This window comes from Ostrea edulis, chromosome 6, assembly GCF_947568905.1.
Source record: "Ostrea edulis chromosome 6, xbOstEdul1.1, whole genome shotgun sequence".
Lineage (NCBI taxonomy): Eukaryota > Metazoa > Mollusca > Bivalvia > Ostreida > Ostreidae > Ostrea > Ostrea edulis.
In genome coordinates, this window is record NC_079169.1 from 17,968,947 (window position 1) to 17,983,031 (window position 14,085).

At 34.6% G+C, this 14,085-nt stretch overlaps 1 protein-coding gene across 1 annotated transcript; it reads right to left on the reverse strand.

The window, feature by feature from the left end:
• Positions 1 to 1,105: 1,105 nt before the first annotated feature.
• On the reverse strand, positions 1,106 to 8,519 carry LOC125645816 (perlucin-like protein). Its single transcript, XM_048871667.2, has 5 exons — positions 8,418 to 8,519; positions 7,348 to 7,451; positions 6,098 to 6,194; positions 5,599 to 5,809; positions 1,106 to 1,192 (listed from the first exon to the last, which is right to left on the reverse strand). Exons 1-5 carry the CDS (start codon positions 8,455 to 8,457, stop codon positions 1,162 to 1,164), a joined length of 483 nt encoding a protein of 160 aa, XP_048727624.2. The 5' UTR covers positions 8,458 to 8,519; the 3' UTR covers positions 1,106 to 1,161.
• Between the last annotated feature and the right edge of the window lie 5,566 nt (positions 8,520 to 14,085).

The window sequence follows — 14,085 nt, forward strand, 5'->3', positions numbered from 1 at the left end:
AATGGCAGCTTGCACTGTATGCTTCCTAGGAGGCTGAGAAAGTTCTAGATTGATATAAAGTCTGCCGGGGTAATAATATACATTGATTATTGTAAAGCACTTTGAGCAGCATACGCTGGAAAAGGCGCTATGTAAAACCAGTTATTATTATTATTATTATTATTAATTTAAAATACATGATAGATTAATATTGATTTAATTGTTAAGCAAGGAGTTTTCTTGTTAAAGACCATTATTTACGATATCAGTAAGTGATGCTTTATTCATAAAAGCAACAATGTGGTCAGGGTTGCCACATTTAATTCACGAAATTGTTTATCCGATTTGAGTTTATTGGATTAGAAAGATCGCCGTCCTGTGACCGACTGTTGGGAGACCTGATCACCAAATACTACGAATATATTGTTAATAAGGAACTCTAGCATATTTTTTATTTCAACTTCAAAGTACTTTTGCATGGAATCAGAGTAGTGTTTAACAAAGTCAACTTTTGGATGACTGATCACTAAACATGTATATTTTTTCCATTTTTGTTGAAGGAACAACTGTCTATGTTGGCAAAAATTCTAGTCTTTAATTTATCGTGAGGAATGGTCGTGTAAAGTGTTGAAAGTCATACGTTCTGATGTTGATTTGAGAAAATTTTTTGCGATTTCAAATTTATTAAAAGAATGTGTAGAATCCACACTTGATGCTTGATGCCAGGCATCGGCTGATTTGTTAAGCAAAAGAAATAGTGTGGAAAATATTGAACAAATCCTTACTTTTATATCAGGGGATGCTTACTCCTCCTAGGCACCTGATCCCACCTCTGGTGTGTCCAGGGGTCCGTGTTTGCCCAACTATTTATTTTGTATTGCTTGTAGGAGTTATGAGTTTGATCATTGTTCGTTATCTTCACCTTGCATCAGCTTCAGTCACTCGCAAGTAAGCAGAAACCAAAAGTCCAAATCATAAAAGAACACATTTTTCTATCAAATTTGTGATAATGTCTTATCTTAAAATGACGTTTAAACGCATTATAATCGTCACAAAATGTTAAAATTACTCTCATTTCAATTTGATTCTGTTTTGTTTCTTTAATTCTTACAAATCTTGTTAGCGGTTTGTTTGTTTTTGTAATTTTGCTTATTTATTTATTCATTTTACACAAATCCTGTCTCAGCCAATAATGTTTGGTCGTTCTGTCATCCTGGAAAAGATAAACAACGTTGCTTTATCAACCTATAACGTTAACAAACGGTGTGGAGATTTTATAGTTTTGCAAATAACAAACATTTACAATGGACAAGGTCACTACTGTGTAATATATACTGTGTAATATATTAAAAAGGGAAAGAAAATGCAATAAATTCCAACAGCCGGGGCTCTACAGAATCTAAATGTAAGGACAGCAAAAAGCACAGAAATTCCATAAACAGATTCAAACTGAAGCATCATAATCTACAGCTTTCCACTGCAACACCAACAGCCTTACTTAAATTCAAACTTAAATATGCATGAAATGAAGATAAGCGATCTATTCTCAAATTCTACCACGTTATTGCAAAGACCAAAGGAATGCCACAGGCACACCTTTTTATGTACAATGTACTAATTAATCATGAGAAAATTGATGCACATCTCAATTGCACTTCGTGTTTTGCTAGTACGACAATATAGTCTACAACTGATAATTCAATTCTATAATTATGATATTGATCAAAACAAATTTATCAATGACTCAAGAATATTTGTCATTCAATATACATATAAATCAATTGTCTGCATTCCGAGATTGATACACATGTACACAAAAATGGCGATGCGCAGATACTTGCTTCCACGTATGCGTAGTTTTCGTGCATTGCGTATTCAAAGCAGTTGATATAATCCGTCAACATCCTTCTAAATACTTGAAATATTTTTTTTCAAAATAGATCTAGTATACCCCACCATCTCACCTTTCTCGTATGCAAAACGCATGTCGGCCTAGTCCGTTTCGGAAATACCCATGACGTCACGAAGTGACCTCATTCGTAGCTATATAGATAAACGAGCGGCTGTATATTTCTGAGCCGTAGAGGAATAGAAATAACGTTCTTGTTTTCGTGGACGATGCAGGATAATCTCCGAGGTCGGGAAATGTTGTTTGAATTATAAAAGCCCCGGCTAATGCCGCTGCTTTTATATTTCAATACAACATTTCTCTACCTCGGAAATTATCCTGAAAACAAGAGCTTTATGTCATGAAAAACGAGGTACAGACTCTGAAGCGTACTACTACACAACTTGCACGGAACAGTACGAAACGATTCCTGCACGGAACGCTGAACGGTTTTCACGGAATGCTGAACGGTCTGTACGGAACGGTGAACGGTTTGCACGGAACGCTTCGCACGAAATGCTGACCACTTTGTAGGCGTGGTTTGCACGTTTTGTGAACGGTCTGCACGTAACTGTAGGCATGACCTGCACGCTTTGATTTTTTCGGCATTGTTTGGTTCTCCCAGGGGTTAGTTTTAACATGAAATAATTTCAATAAAATGTCAATATTCTGGATATTAAAGGTCGAGAAAAAATTGATAAGTATCCATTTTAAATTGATTACTCCTGTACGACACAGTAAATTCCAGTGTGACTGACATATTAGCTCAATGACTGATGAACAGGTTGGGATAAAACAAATGATATCTTTAAGCTTTGGATATAAAAGAAAAAAGATGTAAAAATTGTATCGATATGGGATATTGATTACTGAAAATTCTTGAATATACTCTAGGAATTCATCATTGCATAATTTTGCGAAAAACATCACTCAATAAAAATGGTTCTTGCTTTTTTTTTTTCTTCTTTTTTTTTTATTACTAATACATGCAGAAACACTTGATCAACAGAACACTCGCGAATTTATTTTCTCGCAATTTGACGTCCATGATCTGAGTCATTTCGCAATAATAAGTACTCGCGTAAAATAAGGAATCTACAGTATTGAAGTCTTCTTGATTCATTGCTTTATTCAATGCATTCAAACTGAAAATGAAATGGTCGCTTCTGTTTCGCTATTTTTGTACATTCAATCTGAGTGTTTTAAAAAAACTTCTCGTCGGGCAAGACTGAAACATTTTCTGATGGAGAGGGTGTGTGTGAGTCTGAACGGTCTGAACGAAACGTTAGGCATTACCTGCAAGCTTTGAAATTTTTGGCTTTGTTGGGTTCTTCCTGGGGTTAGTTTAAACAAGAAATAGTTTCAATATAATTTTAATATTCTAGATATTAAAAAAGTGTTGAGAAAGTAATGGCAATGATCCATTTCAAAATGCTTGCTCCTGTATGCAAGGTGACGCGGTAAATTTGATTTTTACTTGTTAGCTCAATGACTTATGGACACGTTGGAATAAACATAAAATATATTTTTAGCTTCGGAAACAAACGAAAAAGATGCAAAAATTGCATAGTCATGAAATATTGATTATAAAATTTTTATTGATTCATTGCTCTATCAAATTCATTAAACGGATTATAAAATGGTCGCGTCTGATTCACTTTTTGTACATTCAATCTGAGTGGCGTTAAAATACATGTCAATATGTATATTCCAGGCCTCTTCTCAATGACAACAGTTTAATAAACCTATACATTTTATATACGTGTATGGCAACAGATAAAACGAATTCTGTAAAAAGAAACTTTTCATCAGGCAAGACTGAAACATATTTTTGGGCGGGGAGAGGGTGCATTCTGAACATCGTATTAGCCAGTCGATAAGAACCTGTCATCTTGGATAAGAAGGAGAAATACAATACAAAAAGAAACAATCAAACTTTGATTGAAATAAATTGAGAAATAAATTAAATATATAAATGAAATAAGTAAAAATAATGGCTGACTACAGTAATGATCAACATATTCTTCAGCTACATTTGTAAGTATGCGAGTGGATCTAACTACATTTGTAAGTATGCGAGTGGATCTAACATATCATTTTCATTAGATTGTTCTACTTGTCTCAATCTTAAGCTTAAAGAAAATTGCATTCACTTTTGAGAGACCAAAATTTATAAAGACCCCCTTTGTCATACTTCAATTTTCACACCTTCTGCATGAATGTCAATTACAAATACCCGGATCAGCTGAGCTCTATTGCTTTAAAAAAAATGAATTTGCGTGGCATATAAAAGGTGAAAATTACAAACAGCGATCAATCTCATAGCTCATATAAGCAATAAAAAATAAAGAGTTGGACAAACACGGACCCCTGGACACACAAGAGGTGGGATCAAGGTTACCTAGGAGGAGTAAGCATACAAGTTATACACAGGGCGTCCTTTGCATTATGCAGACAGTTCCAAGAAATTTGATCATACAAGTGTAACAAGACAGATAAATTATTTCTATATACCAAACAAACAAAAAAAACAACAAACAAACAAACAAAAAATACAGAGGGCATAGATATATATTGTGTCTCATCATTTGCTGAAAACTACCAAGAGTGTTAAGATACTATCATATGTCCTCTGTATGGCGGTTTTATAATAACGGTTTTCTTTTGATTATTTGCATATTTTCGCCGTTGAAAGGCCGTTTTAGAGATATTTTAAACTACAATTGTAATTGCTCAAATTCCCAACAATATCCATCTGTTCTACGTCCAATACCAAAATGACGTGCACATTTTGCACGGTCTGTAAATTTCTATGGGCGTGGTTTGAATGATCTGCACGTTTCCGAGGGCGTGACTTGATAAGATACGGAACGATTCATACACGAAATGGCGGAGCGATGAACTGTTTACACGAAACGCTGAACTGTTACACGAAACGCTAAACTGTTTACACGAAACGCTGAACGGTTTACACGAAACGATGAACGGTTTACACGAAACGATGAACTGTTTACATGAAACGATGAACTGTTTACATGAAACGATGAACGGTTTACACGAAACGATGAACTGTTTACATGAAACGATGAACTGTTTACATGAAACGATGAACTGTTTACATGAAACGATGAACTGTTTACATGAAACGATGAACGGTTTACACGAAACGATGAACTGTTTACATCAAACGATGAACGGTAAACACGAAACGATGAAGAGCTTGTACGGAGCGCAGAATTGTTTACAGGAACGCTGAACGGTCTGCACGGAACGCTGAACGGTTTACACGGAACGCTGAGCGGGCTGAACGGAAGCACGCTCTGGGGTCTGTAGTAGTATTGTAATAGCACAAATTCTTATTTAACAAATAAATTCTTAAATTCAATAAACTTGTGCAAGAAATACTATAGTAATGAAAATGTATGCAAATATGATATTCAGAGGAATTTTGTTTAGTAATGTCATTTACGTGTAGATCATGAAATTAATTTATATTTTCTTTATAACTCAATGCAGTTTTGAGTTACATAACCTAATGTAGTTTTTAAGTTGATAACTTAATCCAGCTTTGAGGTACATAACCCAATCCAGTTTTATGATATGCATGTTTATGATGTATTTTAAGGTGGACTGTTCAGTGTTTAAATACGTATCCTCTAGAGAACCAAACAACTACGGCTGTCTCATACTTTAGAAATGGTTGGAAAACATCTTTAAAAATTCATGCTCACTCTCTTTCACAGATGAAGTCGTAACGGTTTGCGCAAAACGCGTCATTCCATTGGTAATGATAACCGAACCAGAGAGCAGCGCAGTCCTCCGTGTGTGCAACGTCGTTTGGTTCACCTGGTGCCCAGTCTACGAAATTTACATCATCCTGAGTCGTCTGCCACAGGTACTTGCCTTCTACCAACGCGTCCGTAAGACCGATCCAATATGTCGCTACAAACAAAACGAATCCTTGATAATTTTACAGGTTTCACAAAACTACATATAGATGTTTGTCCCGGTTATTAACTAGTTCTCTGGTTTTACTAAAAATAAGTAGCTTAATTTGAATGTAGCTAGTCCAATTAGCACAAGTTGCAGAAGACGCCAGTTGAGAAACGAGAAGATTAATCGAGAATGGAATATATTGTTATATATATTGATCACTGGTCGGTATCTTCACCTTTCATTGGCCAGCCTTATAAACTAATTAAAGTTCATTTTACAATCTAAGTTGCATACCGTTAGTTTTAGCAGCAAACAGGTGATTTTTCAGGAAGTTGTTTTCAGAGGAGCTCTCTATTTGAACTAAGTTTGCATGAAGGGTACTGCAATAGAACTGAAAAAAACCCATTATACATTTATTTGTTAACTGTCCATTAGTTGCCAGAATTTGGTCATGCCTGTCTTTTTGGATATTGCAAAAGACAGGGAATGGTGTGCAATTTGATTCACAAACAATGATATTTGGCCTATTGACTGAACATGAAAATATTATTAATCTTATTACTATGTTGGTCAAGAAATGTATATTTTCATTCTAGGAAAGGTTTACCTTTTACATTTAATGATATTTTAGCATATTTACAATTATATTATTCACATGAAAAAAAGTCTTTTAAAGCACAAATGTCTTTCTGAAAAGGCGGTCAAAATGGAAATGTCTTTTTAAATAACTTCATTTTTCAAATGATTTACTTACTGTTACTTAAAATGCTACTCATGTTATTTTTAATTATTCTTCCCAAATGTGTGAATGCCAGGATGAAAGTTGTCTTGTATGTTTATAATGTAAAACTTATACGGTACCAATTTTGATGCACCAGATGCGCATTTCGACAAATAATGTCTCTTCAGTGATGCTCAACCGAAATGTTTTGAAAAGCTATTAAAAAAAGAATTGAAAAATTATTCTTGAGAGTAAATTAAAAAAAAGAAAAAGAAATCAAGATCTATCCGTGTGATTTAAAGTAAGGTCTTGATTCCTGTCAGTATTGAAGTGAACAAACTTTTCTGACATACTTGGACAGTATCAAAGTTGATAAATGTCAAGTAAAAAAACTTTTGACTATCACTAATACTTGTACAAAGTAACGTGCTTAATTAGGTAGTTTTAAGAGTATATGCCGTTAAAGATGCGTTGATTTGAATTACCCTATATTGGATAATTTTTGTGCGCTGAAATGTTTGAGTTGGGGAGATTGACGTATGAAGAAAATTCATAAAACATAAAAGGGACAAAATAAAATATCTATCAATATACATAATACAATTGTTAAACGAAATTGCACCAAAACCTAAAGCGCTTATTGTTTAACTACTATTTTAAAAAAAACAAAAAACCGTTAAATATTGAACACGCCAAAATTATCTTATCTATGGTACTATATTAATATGTTATAAAGTTTCAAGTAAAACAAGGAACTTTTAAAGTCAATTAGAAAAATAAAATATCCAATTTATTGATGTGAACAATTTAGTTCTATTTTTACCATGGCTTCTGCCCAGCCTAGAGGTTCCGCATCAATGAATGCATAGCAAGATGTAGCGTGGTGATACCAGCCCCCAGGACAAGACTGAGCACTAAGGACTGCAACTGCAAACACGTGTTCAAATTAGATACAATGCACAACATTTCAAGAAATCAGTCTTCATTGACATGTTTGACTTCACCTCAATTTATATATTCCCCGGTACGGGAATTAGTGAAAAATAATTGTCTTTAATATTCGGAATTAAATGGTCCAGTGAGTTGTATTCGCATGTTATTTGGTGATGAAGTTGTTTTCGAGAAGTTCTCGTTTTGCACATGTACGAACTATCAGTTCTAACCCTTTTTACAAAGAAACACAATTTTTTTTATTTTGAACTGTATCATGTAAAACTTATACGGTACCAATTTTGATGCACCAGATGCATGCAAGGTGAAGATAACGAACAGTGATCAATCTCATAACTCCTATAAGTAATACAAAATAGACAGTTGGGCAAACACGGACCCCTGGACACACCAGAGTAAATTTTCAAATATTCGTATAAGATTTCTCATACTTTAAATATTTTAAAGCAAAGTCCCTGCATTGTCATGGAGACGGCGCGCATTTGCGATTTTGACTCGGTATGGGACACAGATTTCCAGAATGTTTTCCTTACGAAAGACTTTCGTTTTATCTCTGGTTTTTCCTGGCCGGTCACGTCTTTAACGAAAGGTACTCTCTTTGTTTTTGTTAAAAGTAAAAAAAAAATCATTGCCATATTAGTTTTCATACAGTAAGTCACATTCTGGTTTTGTTACATTTTTATTGCTATGGATATCTTCACCTTTCATTTATTGCTACTGATTTCGTGTCAGTATAATAAACTCCTGGCTTCCCCATATACTACCTGGGTTAGTCAGCAGATATGATTATTTGCTTGTCATTTTATGAGACGACAAAACGTTAGATTGAAAATGATACTTCATGAAAATGGAAAATTATATAAAATATTTTTTTCAATGCCAACGGTGAATAAATGAAATGAAATTAACACCTGTAAATTTAAATAAAAATGTGTAATTTACCTACGGCTGACAGCAGTACAAATCTATACACGGATCCCATGTTGACTGTACAGATAAGACAGTCTGTACTGGAGTAGCGTATTGAATATTTGTTATCAAGTCAGTGCAAACAGGTCAAGCAATTTCCTTAAAGAAAAATTACACGAACTTTTAATGTGAACTAAATATAGGGTGATTAACTTTGAGTAGATGTCAACTGCAATCCGAAGTGTAAGTTCAGTTGTAGTCGTCTTGACAACTTCTACACTTCCCAGTGGTGATTTTTATGAAGAATATAAGCCAAAAACTGTCTGTTCTGATAGAAAAAAAACTTATCGAGGCCCGTAGTTCTTTCTCTCACAGAATGGACAGTCTGAGGCTTTTATCCTACTTTTGTTCTAAGAATGGACAGGCTCAGGTAAACCCACTGGCAATGATTATGATGAATAAAGCTATTTTTAATAGTCTGACAATATAACCAGTCTTGTGTAGATATCTTGTTTCTTTTGTTCACGTATTTCAAATTTCAATGTAAAACTTGTATGGTACCAATTTTGATGCACCAGATGCGCATTTCAACAAATAATGTCTCTTCAGTGATACTCAACCGAAATGTTTGAAATCCGAAATAACAATTTCATACCGATAGTTAAGCCGTTCTTGGAACACTGATTTTGACTGCGGATAACTCCGTTTACCTGATCAGGATATAGGGCTCACGACGGGTGTGACCGGTCAACAGGGGATGCTTACTCCTCCTAGGCACCTGATCCCACCTCTGGTGTGTCCAGGGGTCCGTGTTTACTCAACTATTTATTTTGTATTGCTTATAGGAGTTATGAGATTGATCACTGTTCGTTATCTTCACCTTACATACTTGCTAGAGCTATTTTAGGGGGAAATGGAGTGCCAAAGAGTGGAGTCAAATTCATCTAAGCATAAGAACTATGCATAAGGGATATAATCCTTAATTTTGAAATGAATTTCTAACTTTTATCACAGCAATTAGATATACATCCGTATTTTCAAGCTAGTAACGAAGTACTTGGCTACTGGGCTGTAGAGACCCCCGGGAACTAACAGTCAACCAGCAGAGGCCTTAACCGTTGGGTCATAATGTAAAACTTATGTGGTACCAATTTTGATGCACCAGATGCGCATTTCGACGAATAATGTCTCTTCAGTGATGCTCAACCGAAATGTTTGAAATCCGAAATAACAATATACTTGCTAGAGCTATTTTAGGGGGAAATGGAGTGCCAAAAAGTGGAGTCAAATTCCTCTAAGGATAAGAACTATGCATGAGGGAGATAATCCTTAATTTTTTAATGAATTTCTAAATTTTATCACAGCAATTAAATATACATCCGTATTTTCAAGCTAGTAACGAAGTACTTGGCTACTGGGCTGTAGATAACCTCAGGGACTAACAGTCCACCAGCAGAGGCCTCGACCCTTAGGTCATAATGTAAAACTTATTATATACGATACCAATTTTGATGCACCAGATGCGCATTTCGATAAATAATGTCTCTTCGGTGATGCTCAACAATGATAAAATGTTTCGTCATTGGAATTAAGGAAGTTAACTCCTGAGCTTTTCAGTACAACTGCGCAGGATGCTACAACTAAGTATTTACTGGTTCAATATTGATCCCACTTCTGGTGTGTCCAGGGGTCCGTATTTGTCCAACTATCTATTTTGTATTACTTGTAGGAGCTATGAAATTGATCACTTTTCGTTATATTCACCTCACATTAAATTGATCCCATTGGTGCAAACATATTACACATTTATTGCTTAACGCTATCCAGTTGGAAGTTTTTTTGTGTTACTTCATATTTTGAAAAGGTTTGACAAGGACTATATTTTGTGGCGGAAGGATTCATTAATCATAAAGTTCTAATTCTGCATGATATTACAGTTTCTGTTTCATCCAATGTATTAAATTTTCAGTTTTATGACTGCATTAAAATTGGTACCGTATAAGTTTTATATGATACGGGTAGTTGAGACTTTGAACTAGTTCAAATGTAATTTATTAACTTGGTTGATATATTTTTCCAAACAGAACATCTATTCTTAAAAACAAACTGTTTTAATTAATTTACTCGAAATTTTGTATAAAAATTAAGTATTCAAACATTTGATCTCCAACCCCCACTTTTAAAGCTCCATTTTAAATTGTAAGACCAGACCTTGAAAATTGTATAAGAATTTAGAAATTGACATTATTCCTAATATGTCCTTTTAAACTATCAATTTTGATATCATGATGTTTTTTGTATATCAAGTGCAAACACGTCATTTATTTCCATTACTAGCATTAATTCATTTATTTTAACTGTAGTGTTAGAAGACATGATTATGTATCTATTTCATGCAATGATTGATTGTGTTGCTTATGTTGTGTTCACACCGACAGAAATATCATGTTTAATTGAATAAATTTTAAGTGCAAAAAGGGCATGTTTAGATCACTATAGCTCAATAACAAGCCTTGCAACCCCAGCTTTTCTGTTTAATTTCTCTAATTCTCTCTCAATGTAGAAATAAAAAATACACTTCTCAAAAAATTGACATTACTCTAAACCTCTTTAAGGGACGATATTGTCATTTTAACTGTCTTCAGTTAGTCCTTCGACTGATCTATGAGTTGTGTATTGATAAGAGGAGAAATTCAACATGCATGTAAAACTTATACAGTACCAATTTTGATGCACCAGATGCGCATTTCGACAAATAATGTCTCTTTAGTGATGCTCAACCGAAATCCGAAATAACTATGAAGTTTTAGAGCTATTATAGGGAAAAACAGTGTGCCAAAAAATGGTATTATCTTTAAATCTTCAAAATGACAATGGTATGTTTATAAATATTCAACTTTTCAGAAGCTATAGTTCATATTATAAACTATACCCTACCCCCGAAAAAAAAAACTAAAACAGCGTAGATAATAAATAACACAAAATTTGTCTTCGCACATTCTTTCTCTTTTCTCCCTACAATTGTGTAGTAAAAAAAAGTTTTTATATTACCCGATTTGCGAAGTGTATCAACATGAAACAAGGTTTGATTCAAAACTTCTAAAACTTGAAATGCGACAATGCACAGTAATTTTCAAACTGTAAAAAGGTGAGTATCGAGTTGGCCGGGTGGTTACCACACATCCATGAACAGAAGTCCATGAACATGAAGTAGATCTAGCTGCTTTAGTCTCAGTAGAAGAATCAGTGTAAACCCACCAACCCACGGCTCACCCAATATCTGACGTGTGTAAACAGCTATATGTATATATTGCGAAACTCTCAATGAAAGGAAAGATAACTCGTAACAAATATTGTGCAATACCAAGTACCATGAAGGTGAGTCACATGACAAAAGGGCGGATCGATACGTTTAAGGTTGACTCTGTACACCAGTGTTTATACGCTGATTACACAGCTGAAATACACAGATGTATAATTATATATAATATTCATATTGCAATACCGGGTGGCAGTTTAAAATCTTTCTTTCTCATTATACATATTTTACGTTATCTAACATGCTCTGTAAAATAATTTAAAATCCTATGAGACTCCTGAAACACAGAATATATTTCAATCTATAATGAAATCTAACTTAACGATCTTTCTATGTTTATAATACATTGAAATTTATAAGTGAACCATTACAAATGATAAAATGGTTCCTTATTGGAATCAAGAGACGGTATTTTTATTCTAGCTGACTCCAGCTACTCCTGAGACTAATTTCTGTTTTGTTAAAAAAGTCGTAATACATCCTTTTTTAAACAAATATTCAAAATGACGACGATATATATATGAATATTCTACTTTTCAAACGATATAATTCATGTTATAATAAACTATAGCATGACGATACAGTCTAGATAATAAAAAAAAAAAACATGAAATTTTTATTCACATTATCTTTCTCCCTTTTTTCTCTCCATCATTTTGTAAATAAAACTTGAGATATTACCAGATTTGATATCTGTATTAACGATAACTAATGTGTTTTATTTAAACAGGATAGCACAATTACATGTAGTATTAAAAAATCTAGTTCACATTGTGGTCAAATTTAATGTAATGCACGGACATGTGTATTTACGACCATCATTGGTTGATACGTTGTAACAATACACAGTAGTTTTCAAACCGTAAAAAGGTGAGTATCGAGTTGGCCGGGTGGTTACCACACATCCATGAACAGAAGCTCATGAACATGAAGTAGATCTAGCTGCTTTAGTCTCAGTAGAAGAATCAGTGTAAACCCACCAAGCCACGGCTCACCCAATATCTGACGTGTGTAAACAGCTATATGTATATTGCGAAACTCTCAATGAAATGAAAGATAACTCGTAACAGATATTGTGAAATACTAAGTACAATGAAGGTGCGCCACATGACAAAAGGGCGGATCCAAACGTTTAAGGTAGACTCTGTACACCAGCGTTCACCTGCTGATTACAGAGCTGAACTACACAGATGTATAATTATACATAATATTCATATTGCAATACCTGGCCGTAGTTTAAACTATTTCTTTCTTGTTATAGATATATTTACGCTACTTTACATCCTCTGCACAATAATTTAAAACCTAACGAGGCCCCCGAAACACAGACTATTGTTGAACCTATAACGAAATCATTACGTTATTTAACATGTTCTGCACATTAATTTGAAATCTTCCGACATTCCCAAAACACGAAATATTTTTGAATCGATAAAGAAAACAAAGTTAATGACATTTCTATGTTTACAATCCATAATACATTGGAATTAATAATTAAAATATTACGAATAATAAAATGTTTCTTCATTGAAATCAAGAGACGATATTGTCATTTTAACCGCCTTCACGCAGTCCTTAGACAGATCTATGCTGCATGTATTGTTAATGGGAGGAGGTCAGCGTACATGTGTGTATTATCTTGTATCCAACGGAGACTCACAAGAAGTTAGAATTGACAAAATCGTACAGGGATGTTTCTCGTTCCTTAACAGTCTACCAACAGAGGCCTCGACCCAGGGGTCATAATGTAAAACTTATACGGTACCATTACTGATGCACCAGATGCGCATTTCGACAAATAATGTCTCCTCAGTGATGCTCAACCGAAATATTTGAAATCCGAAATATTAAACTTGTAAGAGCTATTTTAGGGGAAAACAGACTGTCAAAAACTAGAGTCAAACTCGTCTAAGGATAAGAGCTACGTGTATGCATGAAGGAGATAATCCTAGAGTCAAACTCGTCTAAGGATAAGAGCTACGTGTATGTATGAAGGAGATAATCCTCAGTTTTTAAATCGAGGTAAGCTACTGACAAACAAGTTGATGGTACAGGGATTTCAACAGTCTCGATTGAAGTCAGCATTTCGCAAATTCTATGGTCGTTATAACGATCTAGTTCGTCAATATAACCTCGCATTGGGTCAAATGCTGTCTGACGTGTTTCATACCGATTGTTAAGCCGTTCTTGGCACACTGATTTTGACTGCGGATAACTCCGTTTACCTGATCAGGATATGGGGCTCACGGCGGGTATGACCGGTCAACAGGGGATGCTTACTCCTCCTAGGCACCTGATCCCACCTCTGGTGTGTCCAGGGGTCCGTGTTTGCCCAACTATCTATTTTGTATTGCTTGTAGGAATTATGAGATTGATCACTGT